Raw genomic sequence first — 17,357 nt, 5'->3', positions numbered from 1 at the left:
TTCTTTACTAGAACCTCAATATCTTATGCATCCATTGTTCTTACCAGACTTACCCTTCACTCTAACAGGAAGGAAATGCCTCTGAACTCCCTTTGCAAACCTCACCAATTTTTCTACAAGTCTGTACTGGAAAGTAGCCTTTCAGCCTTTAACAGCTGATTCCAACAAGGCTACCTATCCATGGTACAGACAAAGAACATACTGTCTCAGCTGTCAGGCCTGACATCCAGAGTTCAAAAGGTCAGTGGATGGACAGATCGCAATTTTCTTTTTTAAAAAGCAGACCTGCTGAGCAGTTTGTGCCTGACCAAATTTAAAAAAAAAAAATAGTCCCCTGGTTTGGCACAATTCTTCATTCCTAACACTGAAAAACAATCTGGAGCTGCTTACATGGCCAAGGTGAGGACAGGGAGCAGGTCCCAGCAGAGATTCTCCCTAGTTGGAAAACCCAGGCTACTGTCCTCTTACTTATTCTCAAGAGGAACCTCCTCACTGTTCTTATAGTTGACTTAAAACAAAGCACTGCCAGGATGTGGGCATCACTGACAAGGTCAAGGTCTATTGCCCATTCCTAATTACAATAGAAAAGATGTAATACAAATCTTACTAGATATTTCAGACGGCAGACTAAGTCAGTCAAACTGGTGGAATTAGAATCACAAATAGAAGGTATCCTCTCCAGAAGGGTACTTGTTACCTTTGGAGACAGAGACAGTCTCGTGTATCCTTTGCCTCATTGGGATCTGGGCATCACTGGATTCTGTTTTAATAGGGTCTTTCTGGGCAGAGATCCTGCTCCTGCCATCCCTCAATGGGATTGGGAATGCCAGCTCACTCTCACTGCAAGAACTCGAATCTGACGGACTGAAAGTATGACGTGTCTGGTGATCGTGCTCAACATCTGATGACCTAGCTTCAGCCTGGACAGTGTGGAGATGGTCAATCCTGTGGCACTGCTCCAGCTGTGCAGACATCTGCAAGGCTACAAAAATAGTAGTTTTCATGATTTTGCTAAACAGAACAGAACAGAACATAACATTTTTATTACAACTTAAGTTGATTTAATTTTTAAATATCGAGAAAGCACCGAAACGCAGGCCACAGGGCAGAGCTCCACCAAGTTGAAAAGAGAAGGTGGGGAGATGTGTTTTGAAATTGTCCTAAATTTTCTTTGCAAAGAAGTCGATGAAACACTTATTGAATCTTAACTCCAAGAATCCAGGTCATGAAAATTCAACATCCTAACCATGCTTTTATTTCTTCATTGCTGGGTTCTCCTATTTGAAATTTGTAAGCCTGGACATTTGGAAAAGGCTATTCTTAGAGGTTTGTACACTGAGCAGGTTCTTAACACTGAACACCAAGATCTGCAGCAGCAAATTGAGATCAATGCAAAATAGCAAGAATGTCAACTTAAAATGCAATCTACCCTCACCTCAGAGTCAAAACGTTCGAGTCTCACTCCAGAGACAGATATTCCAGTGAGGGAATACTACATTGTCAGAGCTATCATCTGCAACGAATTGATTCCATAACGTTACTTTGAAGAACAGCAGATGATTTCTCCCCAATGTCTGAGTGAATAGGTATGTCTCATCCAAAGTCAGCAACTGATCATTTACTCCAGACTGGTCACAAACATGTTCCTGTACACAGATAAAACAGTGTGGAGCTGGAAGAACACAGGAGGCCTACAGAGAGAGATATAACAGTGTGGAGCTGGAAGAACACAGCTCCACACTTATCTGCAGTTCTTACTATCCTTGTACACAGACTGCTGTAATTTAGGAAAACATAGTGGAAAAAGAAAGACTTAAAAAAATACTTTGCTGACTCTAAAATACTTCGAGAATGTCCTTAAAAAGGTAATACACGCATGTATAAACAAAACATTGTCGGTGCTGGAAACATTGAGCTGTGGGCCTGTGCTCATTAGAGTTAAGAATGAGATGTGTTCTTACTGACACGTGTAAATTCTGAAAAGGCTCCACAGGGTAGATACTGAAAAGGATGTTTCCCACCTTCTAGAACTAGGGGATAGAGAGAGTGTCCAATTCAAGGAGATCACATTTGAGATGGAAACAAGCAGGAATTTCTTCTCTTAGGAGGGTTATTAGTCATAGGAATTCTCTTCTACAGAGTGCAGTGGAAGCTGGGTCATTGAATATATTCAAGGCCAAATTAGACACAATCCTGATCAACCAGTGAATCAAGGGTTATAGCAGACTAACAGGACAGTGGAGTTGAGGCCACAAGCAAAATCAATCATGATCTTGCTGGATAATGGAGAATGTGTAATAGCAGAATAGGCTACACCCATCCGATCTGTTATGGCCTTATGATTTTATATAGTACACACAAAGGATTTACAATGTTAAAATGATTCAATACAGCTGATATGAAGAAAACATAGAAGACACTGGATTCAGCAAAGGCTGTGGACCTTAACAACATTCCATTTTGTAATACGATGCTCCAGATCTATTGACAAACCCAGTCAAGTTGCTTCAATACGGTTACAACACTGGTACCTACCCACCAATGGGAAGACATGGCATAGATATGTCCTGGCCACAAAAACAGGACAATTCTAACCCAGTCAATTGTAATCGATCAGCTAATTCTCAATCAGCAGAGTAATGGAAGAGATCATTGACTGTCTTATCAAATAGCTTTTATACAACAATAATCACTCAGTGATGCTCAGTTTGGGTTCAGCTCAGACCACTTAGCTCTCAAACTCATGATAGCCTTGGTCAAAATCTGGACAAGTGGGCTGTATTCTAAAGAGGAGATCTCACCGACTGCCCTTGACATCAAGGACCCTGAACAAAACTGGAGTCAGTGGGAATCCTCCCACTTGTTTGGCGTTCTATCACAAAAGGAAGATGTAGTTGGAGGTTAATCATCTAACCCCAGGGAATCACTGTACAAGTTTGAGGGTAGTTTCCTAAATCCAAACATGTTCAGCTGCTTCATCCAACACTAAAAGGTCTGAAATGGGGATGTCTGCTCACTAATAATCACATAACATCCAGCACCATTTGAGATTCATAAGATATTGACTCTCCAAGTCACACACAGTCCTGGCTCAGAACTATACATGACTGTGTTGGGTCAAAACCCTGGAACTCCCTCCCTAGCAGCATTGCAGATGTGTCTACACCATACAGAGTACAATGGTTCAAAACGACAGCTCAGCACTACCCTTCAGAAGGGCAATGTGGGATGGACAATAAATTAAGATTTTTAAAGAGGTGGTGTGTCAAGAAAGAAAGTTGATAAAAATTAGAGCCAGAAAACCTAGACGGATAATTTAGGTTGCAGAAAACCAAAATTCTAATCCCAACCCCTGAAAGCACTGCTATGCATGCTGAATCAATTGACTTTTACTAGGTAAGGAATACTCAGCAAAAAAAAGAAAAAAAAAAAAAAAGAAGGGGTAAATGAAATTGAAATACTGGTTAGTCATAAATGGCAGAACTGACTCAAGAGAATGAACAGAGTACTCCACATCCATGCTCCTACCAGTGTCCCTCCCTCACCCCTTATTGCAGCCCTCTATACAGATGAACTGCAGAGTATGTCTGGGGATTGACAAGGAAAGCCATCATTTTAGGCAAGGTTCTTGCCATGGCAGAATAAATAATATCAGTAATAATGGCACTTTTTAGAACAGCCCTATGCTTCTTACAGCCAATGAAATATTTAAGTCAAGTCCTGTTTTTACATAGCTAACAGCTGGGGAAATGGGCATCAATGGTTAGGCAGGCACTTACTAGCCGCCCCTAGCTACCCTCGAGAGAATGTGGTGGGGAGCTATCTTCTTTAACTGCTGCAATCCATTTGGTACACATCCATAATGCCATTATGGCAAAATTGGATTTCCAGGATTTTGACTCAGTGACACTGAAGGAACAGTAATATGTTTCCAAGTCGGGTGGTGAGTGGCTTGAAGGGGAACTTGCAGGTGATGGTGGTGGTGTTCCCATGTGTCTGCTGCCCTTCTCCTTCAAGTTGGAAGTTATTGTAGATTTGACAAAAAAAAAAAAAAATGGTCTCGTCTAAGGATCTTAGGCAAAATTTCTACGGTTCATCAGGTAGGTAGTAAGCACTCTGCTACTGATGCAGTGATTGCAATATAAATGAAACACATTAGTCATGATGCAATTCAGGGCTGCTCAAAATGGGGGCAGTCTTGAGCTGAAACATTGGCGTCACTAGCTCCAAGGCAACAATGGCTGGCCTGGAGGTCTAGCCAATTTGGAACAGCTGAGCTCCCACTTTAACAGCAAGGCCCTGCTCTCTCAGGCCTCCTACATCTACCCTATCACAATTCTCACTGACAGGCCACACAACTTTCAAATCACACATCATGATGTCAACATTCGAGAAGCACCGATCTAACTGAATGACAGAACAGGGCTTGAGGGTCTAAAAACGCCCAAGTGCTGTTGCTATATCTGTGCCTTTAACTCTCATTCAAGCTTTATTACTTTGATACATGCCAGGAATTTGTACACAGGAAGCTCCCACAAGAGAGAAAAAGTAAAATAAATCATGTTTTTAAAAAGGAGTTGATTGAGGGTTATGTATTGATGAGGTTACAGCAAAACATCTCTGTTCTTTTACAAACACAGTATCATGTAAGTTCAGCAAATTGGGCAGATCAGTTTCATATCATATACTAAGGGTTGAACCTCTGATATAATGTAGTGCTTCCTCAATAGAGTCACTACACAAGTCCTGGAGTAACATTTGAACGCAGCCCACCCTTTCATGCAAAAGGACAGTGTCAAGTGAACCAAACTAATACACTGAAATAATGACAAAAAAGCTTAATGATGTTTAAAAATCAATAAAAATTCAAATGCATTTCAATTCTCATCTCGCACAGAACAGAAACTCCTTACCTGTTGCTTTCTCACCCATATCCACTTCAGACAGCTTAAACTCTTCATGACTTTTGTCACTGGCTAATGAACTTTCAGTCATAACAGCCTGCGTTGAGAAAGTGTCTTGGTCCTGATGTCCTAAAGTCGGTTTACATGATGGGGAGGATGACACAGCAGAAAAGCAGTTGTTAGCCAGCTCAGGAGAGGTTGTGGCAGGAGCTTTATCTAAGGAGGGAAGGTCTAAAACAGAACAGATGGGCATTGGAGCAAAACCAAATTCTGTCATTGAAAATGCAGTAGGAATGTTACTCAATGTAGCATGAGGACATGCAGGAGATTTATCTGGAGGACTGCAAGATACATCAAGTAATGTATCAAATGTTGGTGTCTCTGCCTGTGAATGACCAATGGTGGCGAGATGCTCGGAATGATGTGAATTACCCAATTTTTTATCCTGAGTGTTGTTACCACTCACATCAAGTGAAGCATGATGATAAATGTCAACCTTTTCTCCTCCATCACTACCCACCAAGCAGAGAGCTTTTTGACTTTGCAGTGGGGTCTCCGGTGGTGAACTATTGTCTGTTTTGTTAGAGTATAACTGTTCACGGTTCTGGATGTCCACAGGAGCGTCAGGTACAGTTTGCTCTACATCAGGACTGGAATATGAATTTGCTTCTAAACTAGGAACATCATCATGGGTAACTGGCCAATTCAATCCTTCAGACTCCTGGCATTGAGACAAATCCAGATCATTAGGTGGATCTTGGCCTACCTTTCCATCTTCTAAATCCCGAATGGTATCTTGTGCCAGTTGACATACAGAAGAGTTGGATGAATCTACCTGAACCGGCTCTGAAGAAAGAACAGGATGGCCACAGATCTCAGCACCCTCTGATCTGGAAACCCCTGATGTTGAGATATTGGATTCATCAGCGGAAATATCAACATCAGCTTCTGGTGCAAATTCTGAAACTCCAGATAACGACATTACCTCAGAAACCTCCTCAACTTCTAAACTTGCTTCCTCAGCTAAATCATGGCTCCTCCCGTAGCCTGAGCTTCGCATTTCAAAGTTTGACCCATCTTGTGCTTCACAAGTTGCATTTTGGCGAGTGGCATCAATGGTCACAATGCGATCATCAGAAGTATCTTGTTCAAATAGCTCTACAACATCATTTGTTGAATTTCTAGAAGCCTCCAAACTTTCATCGGTTATTCCTTGTGCATTCTCTGGCAATTCCATGAAAGAAGAGTTGGATTCTCTTTCAGAAACTGAGATCTCCAAATTATAACAAGGTTTTGATGCAGTTGTACAGATTTCCTGTTGATGATCACTCACTGCTGAAACTGGGTTTGAGAGCTCAGTTTGCGAATTGGTATCCGTTTGTTCTAAATTTAAATCCTCTGCTGATCCAGTGCTGGGATGTGGTGATATTGCAGAGAGTTCAGTATGACAGAAGTCAACACTTGCTACAGATTCCAGAAGATTGGCATTAATGACTAGATTTTCTTCCACTTCAGATGCTGAGTTTACAATCTTCAATTGACAAGCATCATCTCTCAAGCGGTTATCCGAGAGTTCATTTTCTCCATCGTTTTTTGTTGATGCTGCCTCTGCAACTTTGAACGTACTAATGTCGCCATCTGGTGGAAGGGTGGAGGAACTTATTTGATCATCATCATCACTTGGACTCTTATCCAAGTTCACCATCGTATTTGTATTGTTTTCCAGCATTGAATCAGAAATATTATCGGCAACTTGTGAATCATCTGTAGCCTTGTTTGCACTATCCCTCAACATCAAGTCGACAGTATCAAGTTTGTAAGCATTTCCTTCAGGTGAGGTGTTGGAGAACGTTACATCAGTGATATGTGATATAGACATATCCACTATCTCCCCATCACTGTTGTTTCGTGACCCATCAGTAAGCTTGTCGTCTTCACCTTCATAATCATTTATAAGGTTATCATTAATTTCTTCTGACACAACATCTGCGATCTCCAAATTATTCGGTGCATCATCCAACAAATTCTTCCCATCTCCTGGTAAGGTGTCCACGACCTCTGATTTACAAACCTCAGATCCAAGTAATGTATCTGAGAGCTCGGTTTCATCTGCATCTGTTGCTTCACTAGAATCACGTTGCAATAGTTTCCCAAATGTTGCCACCTGGGAACTATGATCTCTTGAAACTTCTGACGACCAAGTTGAGTTTTTTACAAGCGTGTCTGAGCATTCAGTGGTATCACCGATCTGTGAATCACCTAACATCTTGTCTTCACACATCACTGAATCATTAGCCTCTGATTTAGAAGCAATCCCTAACAGATCAGCATTGTCTCCTAGTCCGCAATTGGAGATCTTCAACTGATCATCAGAATCCTCTTGTTGCTTACTTTTGGCAACCACTATAGGATTCACACTCTCTGTGGTGATACTTGCAATGGCTATTTTCTCTGCACCCCCTTCTAAAGCAGCTTCTGCCATTCTAGTTACAGTCTTTGATTGAAAGAAATTATCTTCTGATAAAACACTGGCGACTTCATCATTTTCGCCTGTGATGGTGGTTTTACAGATATCATCTTTAGGTATGATGGGAGGAACTTCTGCTTGACTATCATTTCCTGCCACTTCATCTGCAATTGCTAATTTACCAGCATCATTCTCTGGTTGTATATCGGCAAGTTCCAACTGGCCCCCAAAACCTTCAACTACCATATCTAAGATGTCTAATTTGAAAGCATTATCTTCAAGTAATGCATTTGATACCTCCAGTTTCCCGTCATCTCTGACTATTGTCTCTACAGCTCCTGAATTAACAGAACAATCTTCTGAGTTACTGTGGGAGAGCTCGAACTGATCATCTTTTGGCATCTGGTTTAAGAACTTAACAACATTCTCTGGTTTTAAAAGACCCAATTGATTGGTGTCATTATCTGGTAAGCCATCTAAAGGCTCTGCTTGATCGTTATTCCCTTTCTGTATTGTATCTAAGCCTTCTAACGTCCCAGCATCACTGTATTGTAGCATACCAGGAGATTCCATTTTCCAATCAGTACCTTCGGGTAGTGAACCAGGAAGTTCAATCGAATCATCATCCCCTTCAGATAGGCTTTCCGAGTGTGTTAATGAAGGAGTGTCAGCTTCTGAAATAGAAGCTTTTAATTGGCCAACTGAATTTCCAGTCTCAGCATCTGGAAGTGCTATCGAATCAATACATTCTTGTGATGAGGAGGTATTTCTTAATAAAAGATTTGAACTTAATTCAGGATCGGACGAGTTGGAATGATCACTGCCAACTTTAGCTTCTACCTCAATGTGTTCTTGGCAGGCACTGGGATAAACTGTACTGTCATCTCTTGTTCCACCTTCAGCCAGTTGACCTCCAAATTCTTGATTTGGTCTCTCCAGCAACGGCTCAGAGCACCTAGTCACAGTGCCACTGACCAATTCCCGAGATAAGCCTGTGTTACTTTTTGTATCTTCTAATACAGTCATGTCCTGTTGAGCACTTGCTTGAAAAGAAGGGACGTTTTCACTGGTAGGATAAGAAGTTTCCAAGGCTTTTGTCAATTCAGGATCTTTAACTGAGGGCACATGCTCAGACAAGTCAGATTCACTGCTCATGTCATAATCTTCTGGTTCTGAAGAAGAACTCAAGGATGCAGATATTGGTTCACTTGCAAAAACTCCCAAGGTTTCCTTCATTAAACTGTCCACCGGAATGATATTCATCACCTCTTGTTCCACGTTGTGAGGCTCATTATGTTGCTCCAGGTTATTTCCTTCAAGGTTCTTTTTTGATGCTCCAGCTATCTGCTCAGGACTTGAATGTGAAAGGTTATTCAGCCCTGCATTTGTTATGGACAGGTCTATACCAGACAAGGAGAGAGATTCTTGCGTGGCCAATTCAGTATTTTCACCAAAGCTTTCAACATTGGTTGCATAGTCAGGCAAAGGCATGTCTGTGAATCCCAAAGCAATGACGTTTTTACATCCAATAGCTGGTCTACTTTCAGGTGATATTTCTGTAAAGACTTCAGCATTTTGTGCGTATGAAGCATCATAACGCTCTTGGACAATATTGTCCTCAGAGGAAGATAGTTTGGAAGGAGACAGTGGCCTGAGATCTTCTCCATGATTATTTATAATTTGTGATCTGCTGAGAGGGGATAACCCAACAGTGTTTGCATTTTCTGCATCTGATTGGAAAGAACTGACAAGGAAAGATTTTTGAGTGTCTTCAAGAGCTAGGTCATCACAAGTGTACTGATTGTCAGCTTTCACCAAGACTGACATCAAACCTTCGTTGATATTGTCATTAGCATTAATAGAATCTGTAGCTTTCCCAAGGACACATTGGTTAATATCACATGACTGTTGTGCAGGGTAGACAGAGTTGTTGCTTTCAGAATTTGATTCACTCGAACTGATATTTGGCAAGTCAGCATCACCGGGTAGATCAACAGGCAAGTTTAACGGCATTTCAGAATTGGGCCTTTTGCTCACACCATCTTCAGACCATACACTGGCAACTTGATAGCAGTAATCAAACTTATTCATGCCTTCAGGTAAATTAGAAGCCAGTTCAAAGTCGAGTTCATCTCTAGCAATGTCCTGAGTAGGATTGGTATTTTTCAACTGGGAAGTAGGGCTGGAATTTGCTTCTGTCCGTTTGAGCTCTTTGGTAATTTGCAATGTTATTGTTGTTTCAGCACAGCTCTCGGATTGTACCTGACCAAAGACGGGGAGAAATTCCACCTCTGGTGACTGCCTTTCGCATGGGTCCAAGTCATGGGTCATCTGTTCAAAAGCTGACAATCCAGATGACAGATCGTCACTGTCCGAATCAGTTGAACACATCTCATTTTCTTCAACCTCTGGCATCATCTCCGAAAAACAGTCTTTTGCAGACCCAAACAATGATTTTTGCGGAGATACATCTGGTCCACTGGGAGACGGCTGTGAACTGCATCTATCTTCAGATAATGTGTCTGTTTGTAAGGTATCCGTCTGTGAGACTGTAACATACACAGAAGCTTGCTGCTGAGAGATTTCTGTAATTAATTGTGCTTCACCTTTACTGTCAAGGTCTGTGTCCTCAGGTTCCTTCCTCCAAGTCTCTTGTGTTTCCATTTCAGCAGGAGATGGCTCCTCATCATCAGCAACTGAATCAGATTCCTCTATTTGCAAAGATGCCATTTTACATGTCATACTAGCAGCACAGTAGGCTTCATGTGCTCTAGAATCTGATGAAGAGGTTGAAGATGACATTTCCACCTCACTGTCACTTTCTGAATCAACAGATTCACCCTTTGATCCTTCAATCTGTAATTCAGTAACTCCCGAGAAAAGGGCATAGTGTTCTGGAGCAATTCTTTCATCTTCTCCCTCAAGAGATGCAGAAGCAGAAGATTCTGAAGTCGTATCTTGAAATGCAAAGGTTTCATCAATTCCTGTAGTCATAGAAGTCTCTGATAGTGAGTAAAGAAATGACACAGAACTGTCTTCCTCTTCATCTCCAACATTACAGTTACTATCAATATGATCAACATTTGTATCAACATCATCTTCAATGTTTTCCAGTTCTGTTTCTGTTGGGGGCACCTCAGACAATGAAGTAACTTCAATAGACTCTGCCTCAAAAATAATGCTGCCTCTAAAGGACAGCAGTGTTGCAGGTACCATTCTCTCATTACCAACATCCACATCTACAACTTCGTAAGGAGACTGGAGTAACACGGAGGTCCCCACATCACAAAAGCTTGCGATGTCAGAGTCTTCAGATGAACAGCTAACTTGTGTGGAGCTGTAATTTCCACTGGATGGTTGATCACTTGGAATGCAAAGCTCAGAAGCTAAAGGCACAGATCTTTCAAGCTTACCTTCATCTACAAAAGAACTATCATACTCAGAATTACGAAGCGTATTAGACATCTTCCCGCATGACTCCTCCAACTGTAGACTGGGTTGAGATGAAATTGAAGTTTCAAGTTTCGAATCAGGTTCTATCTTCATTTCCATGCCCTCTTTTTCAGTGAAGGCATTAGCATAATCTTCAACAAGCTCCTCAGAAGAAGCAAGAGGAGCACCATTAGTGAAATCACGACATGGTTTACTATAACCAGGTTGGTCCTCAGTAGAAAGCAAATAGTTATCTATTGTGCAAATTGTGCTATGCCCACTATGACTTGATCCATGACTGGTATTTGCATCATCCTGCATTAGATTCTCAAAATCCAAAGTCAGGCTCCTGTGTGTTGTTTCATCACAACTAATATTATCATGCAATCCCACTGATATTATTGTGCTTTCTTCCTCAACTGGATCTTGAACAGGTTCAGTTTTATATTGCTCTGTACTTTCACCAATCTCTGTGCTTACATTTGGCGTACACAGCCCTGTTGGGTCATTTGCATTAGTGGGTACTACAGCTGTTTCTCCCAGATCTGCTTCAGTATTTTCACAAGTTGATTCACCACGGGTGGGGCACCCACACTCCCGACTATATTCTGACTCCGAGTGGTCATCCTCTTGAGGAACAGATATTGGATTGATGGTGGATGCTTTGTCATGTCCTCCATGCAAGGCGAATGTAGCATTTTGCAATATTGTTTGTGAGCTCTGCAATTCTTGATTAATGTTGCAGTCCGTTGTGCAAGATTGTCGATTCATATCATTTCCCTCAACTAACCTTGGCCCAGCACTTGAAATATCTTGATCTTGAAGATGTTCACTCTCCTGTCCATCTTCATCGGCATCATCTTCTTCACTGGTTTCAAGATTTTCACTATCAAATACTAAAGGAGCAAGGTTATCTTGTGTTTCAGTAAGGCACCTTTCAGTCGACTCTTCCACAGCGATCCAAGTTTCTTCTTCAATTACACCATAAGGAGAATCGCCAAGAGGCAACACTTGGTCAGATTGGTCTTCGTGGAGTTCCTCTGCAAATGCAGATAATGATTCCACATAGCACGCAGACACTTCCATTGTCTCAACCTCTGCCAATAAGTTTGGGGAGCATGACGGTGAAGTGTTTGGGGTGCCAGATGATGTCCAGCTGCCTCCTTCTGCAGTTCTATAAGATCCTGAGGGAGAGGTCGGTGGAGAACAGATGCCCTCGCTGCCCTCACTCTCCAGGACTTCAATAGGCTCTTCATGCAAGCTGAACTTTGAGTAAGAAAAATAATTTGGGGCACTGCATGCCGTCTTTATTGGACTTGATGGTGCTGAGAAAAAGAGGTCTGAATCAGTACTGCACACGTGGTCCACAGCACTGGGATACACAAGCGATTCTTTGGTGGGTTCTGAATAACACAGGGGAATAGCAGTGTATCCGATGACTGTTACTTGATCCTGAGTTTGAGAAGGTTCAGTCTTTGCATTTTCAGCCCTTGATTCAGTCAATAGGTGGAGATGATCAACAGCTACAGGCAGCTCAGCCTCGGTGTCTGAAATGGCCTGATGCTCTAATGTTAGTGAAGCTTCAACACTGCTGTTTATGATGTTGGAAGGAAGGGCAGCAGAGGAAATGGTTTCCACAAGGACTGGTTTCTCATTGTGTATTTCAAGTGAATCGAGATCCGTTTCTACAATGGGGGTATCTGTCTCAACAAGGGGCAACTGAACTGATGTATCTGTTTCTGAGTCAGACAGATCCTGATCTCCCTCCCTTTTCAAACTAGTTGTTTCTGCCTCTCTGCCTCCTTTGGTAGTTAGCAGTTGCATGTCCCCATCTGGCTCCTCCCTGGATAGGGTGTCCGTCTCCGAAATGCTGCTCACCTCTGACTCTTCCAAGGACATGCCTGTGCTAGCCTCAGAACTATCTTGTCTTGATTCTACAACTGGGTCAGCAGTGGCAGGCAGGCCAGCTAGTACATGCCTGTTTCTTTCTCGAGCTTCCTCTTTGGATATCCCTGAGCTAATGTCTGCACCGAGGAGCTGTGCCCCACCAACGGTGCTGGCTACAAACACGTCTGCCCTTTCATTATCCAGGTCCACACGGTGCTGGGCGCCTTGTCTTTCACTTTCTGAAAGGCTTTCTTCGATGCAAGATGCTGCCGATGACGACTCAGGATACGAGCTATCCGCGTCTGTGTCACAACTTGCTCCTTCAGGCGGAGGTCGGGTATCCTCATCAGTTGGGCCTTTCTCTCCCAGGCTGTCAGAAACATCACTGCTGCAATCCAACGCTGGACCAGCAGATGGCAGCTCGCTCGGTCCCATCCCCATGTACCATGTTGAGCCACCAGAAAGCTGCATCAGGTACGAGGAGTCAGCTGTTGGGGAGGCCTGGGGTGAGGTTGGATCTGTAGGGGTGAGCATGCTGTGAGAAGAGCCACAGGAAACATCGGGGGAAATGTCTGCAGAATTAACAAAAGAAAAAAAAAGAATAAGCAGGTGGATTGCAAGCAAAACAGAACAAAAAGAAAATGGAGATAGGGAGAAATGACAAAAAAAAGTGAAGAGCAAAACAGTCAAGAATTAGTATTTTCATCAGATTTTTGTTCATTTTATAGAATCTTACAGTACAGCAGCCCATTTAGACAATCTCATCATTGTCAGCTGTATCCCATTTGTCCCTCCTCAAACCCAAAATAGATTTGCAGCTCTATGGCCAAATCCCTTTTGAAAGTAGCTGTTAAATCTTCTGTCAGTCATGTTTCATACAGTGCATTCCAAACCTCGGTTGGAGAAATGAATTCAAATTCTCAAAGAGATTTAAATGCATGCTCATTGTAATGATTTAGTCAGGCCTTTATTATGACAGAACCATCTCCATAAACATCAGCCCAGCTCCTCTGAGGAGTTAACTAGCCCAAATCAACTGTTTGCTCTGCCAGTTAGCCCAGCATTTTCTTATCCCATGGTTTTTGAATTTTCTATATCTCCTGTAAATAGTGGATGGGAAAAGACTATAGCCTCTGCTTTGAGAGTCTGTGACAAGGTGCCATGAATTTCAAATGATTGTCAAAAGACAGGAGAGGCAGACAAGAAATATCTTTAAAAGGGTTTGCTAGAACCGGAATGCTTTCCTAAAGCTTCATAGAACCTACAGCATCGTAACATGGGTTGAATCCATCAACACCCAGGTCATTGGGTACTGGGTTCACTTTTGTTGGTCATTTATATAAAAATGGTTAGGATGAGAATATAGGAGGCATGATTAGTAAGTTTGCACACGAGACCGAAATTGGTGCTTTAGTGGACAGCGAAAGTTTTCTAAGATTACAAAAAGAGATTGGGATCAATCGGGCCAATGGGCCGAGAGGCAGCAGATGGAATTTAGTTTGGATAAACAGGAGGCATTGCATTTTGGTAATACAAACAAGGGCAGGACATATTATACAATTAATGGTAGGGCCCTGAGTTGTTTTGCAGAACAGAGACACCTAGGGGTTCAAGTACATAATTCTTTGAAACTTGTGTCACAGGTAGACAGGGTTGTTATGACAACATTTAGCATGCTTTCCTTCATTGCTCAGACTTGCGAGTATAGGAGTTGGGACATCATGTTGAGGTTTTACAAGATGTTGGTGAGGCTTCTTCTGGATTACTCTGCGAAGTTCTGGTGGCCCCATTATAGGAAGGACATTATTAAACTAGAGAGGGCTCAGAAAAGATTTACCAGAATGTTGCCAGGAATGGAGGGTTTGAGATATAAAAATAGACTGGAAAGGCTAGGACCTTTTTCAACTGGAGTGTAAGAGATTAAGGGGCAACTTCAAATCAGGTTTATAAAATCAAGAGGGGCATAGACTAAGGTGAATGACAAGAGCCTTTTCCCTAGGGTGGGGCAATTCAGAACTAGGGGACGTTAAGGTGAGAGGAGAAAAATTTAAAAAGCTTATGAGGGGCAACTTTTTTTTTAAAAAACTGTGATTCATGTGTGGAATGAACTGCCAGAGAAAGTGGTGGATGCAGGTACAGTTACAATGTTAAAAAGACATTTGGATAAAGGTCATGAATCAAAAGCTGTGGACGGATATGGGCCAACAACAGGCCAGTGGGACCTGGTTTCGTTTTGGTAAAATAGTCAGCATGGACTGGTTGGACCAAAAAAAGGTCTGTTTCCATGCTGTTGACTATGACAATAGAATTCTACTCCCTTGCTTTTTCTCCATAGCTATTAGAGTAATCCTAATAACTTGAAAGATTTTGGTCTTTACACTCCCAGTTTTTTGCAATTTACTTAAGCGTGCACTTAGTTCATATTACCTCTCCTTATTCTCCTGAATGAATCTGTCATTTGAAACTCCTCAGTGTTAAAATTCAGCTTCTACAGGTGGAAGTTAAGTTCTTCTGATTAAGTATTAGTTTTGTCATGTTTCTCTCGGTGCAGGCTGATAAGATCTCTCACCGTACTTTAATCAAACTTGCCTCAATTATGACCTACTCTGCCCCTCCGCTAGACAAATTCTCCCTCACCCCATTTCTGGCACAACTTGCCACTCAGCAGATATCTATCCCCGATGACCGTGCTGTTGGTAAAATAGCTGCTGTGGACCTGCAGGAGCTCCAGCATTCTATCCTGCTCAGTTGGCCATTCTGAAGGTGTCGGAACAGGGAAGAATAGCACTGTTTCTCCAACAGGGACCCAGAGGTCCTGACAGACAGAGAGATACAGAGGAGAGTCGTTCTCTTTCTGAAGAACTGGCAGAGAAGGCTTAGTCCGGGGTCACCAAAGGCAGTGCTGTTTCTATGGTCTGGAGAAGTGACCAGCAGTGCCACATTCTACTCCATCAGGGTGAGCAGCACACCTACTTCTTCTCTGCAACTGCACCCACCTCCCATAAATGCTCTACCACTCTCATTGTCAGCAAAAATCATACCTCACTCACTCTCATTCCCAGCCCCCAACTCCCCAGACCGCGAACTCTGAATGGTCTCTTCACAGCCGACTCAGTCACACAAGACACTTCACCACCTCCACCAGTTACTATCATCTCACTCAATCCCCCTCTCATTGCAGGGTGAAAAAAAAAAAACACCCATAATTAAAAAAAAGGTAGAAAGAGTCAGGATGGGTGAAGAGTTGCCGGACATCAAGCTCCTCACCCGCTGCATGGAGAGAATCCTGCCCCTCAGAGGAGAGAACTGGGACTGCTCCTGCTGGGGATGCTGAGACATCCACTTCCCAACGATGAAGTACTGTTCTTCATTTCACTGTCACTCCCACATTAACCCCACTAACAATGTCATTCATCGCTCATCACGGCAATACCTTCTCTCCCTTGTGCCCAGCAGGTACCAATGGGATGGCCATGGCCCGAGAAGAAGTGAGCTGCTCCACCGAAGGAACCTCCAACACTAAGGAAAACTTCCAGGGAGGCATCGCAACGCTGCCCCCTGCACCCTCTGCCAGCTCAGATACTGGCATCTTTGTGACAATATCCAATTTAGAACAGTTAGGAGCAGGTGAGCACTTCAGTGCAACAGCTCCACAGTCAACGAAGGGAGAACCATCCCAGACCACTGGCACTCCATGCAGGCACTGCTGTTTAACACCCAACCAACCTGTTCTTCAGAAGCTGCTCAGCTGCAGGCAGGAGGGTACTCAGTGGTGTCAGTAAGCAAGGGGCAGAGCAGGAGCAAATGCCAGGCCTTCATTTCCCAGAGACTGAAGCATGGCAGCAATGCTACAGGGACCCAGCTCCTTCAAGCATCCTTTTTAATGCCTCCATGAACAGGTTAGCAGTTGCCATGGAGACCCATGCCCTCAGGGTCAGTTGGATGTGTGCACAAAACCTGCCTTCTATTGCCCCAACCATTGGTCACCAGGATTGACAACATGGCAATAAGGTGATGCGAGGAATCTGGTACTGCCCCCAGGTATCCCTTTCTCACAAGGCAACAGGACAGCACCCAGCACAAGAAACCTCCTGTCAGGCCCCTCCAGCGGTGCCTGGGCCCTCCACCTCAAGTCAAGACACTTACTCTGCCTGTTCAAGGTGTGGTCACAGCCCATTTGTTTCCCGTTATATTGTTTTGATTTCCAGCAAAATGGAAGGTGATGGTGAGCTCACTTCAGGTAGGGATTCCCAGCCACACATTGCGTGTCAGCGAGATCCTGAATATCTAGGTTGCCTTCCTGATAATCTTTCCTGTGAACCTCATTCACACAAAGTGACCCCAAAGTCACCTACACAAGTCTGAACCTGTATGCCCCATCCCCCATCCCCCCCCACCTTCCTACGAATGAGGTGACCGTGTTAGGTGCAGTCGTACACTGCCCACCCTCAAAAAAGGTAGAGTGCTCCCAACTGCAGACGGTAACAAGGATGGAAATAGGGTCCATCACTGAAGCTGTCACTATCAATATCATGGGGATTACCCTCAGTGACTCAACTGGATTCACAATGTAAGATAACAAGGTGTAGAGCTGGATGAACACAGCAGGCCAAGCAGCATCCGAGGAGCAGGAAGGCTGACGTTTTGGGCCTAGACCCTTCTTCAGA

General features: G+C 43.1%; 1 protein-coding gene across 1 annotated transcript; it reads right to left on the bottom strand.

Moving 5' to 3' along the window:
* Window positions 1-697: 697 nt before the first annotated feature.
* On the bottom strand, window positions 698-13,262 carry LOC125481760 (the record flags this gene model as incomplete). Its single annotated transcript, XM_048593667.1, has 2 exons — window positions 698-982; window positions 4,914-13,262. Coding segments are annotated over 2 exons (8,634 nt in total), but the record flags the coding sequence as incomplete, so codon positions are not given.
* Window positions 13,263-17,357: the final 4,095 nt, after the last annotated feature.

This window comes from Rhincodon typus, unplaced genomic scaffold, assembly GCF_021869965.1.
Source record: "Rhincodon typus isolate 14 unplaced genomic scaffold, sRhiTyp1.1 hic_rhity00003446, whole genome shotgun sequence".
Classification (NCBI taxonomy): domain Eukaryota; kingdom Metazoa; phylum Chordata; class Chondrichthyes; order Orectolobiformes; family Rhincodontidae; genus Rhincodon; species Rhincodon typus.
This window is presented reverse-complemented; position numbering and strand designations above follow the sequence as displayed.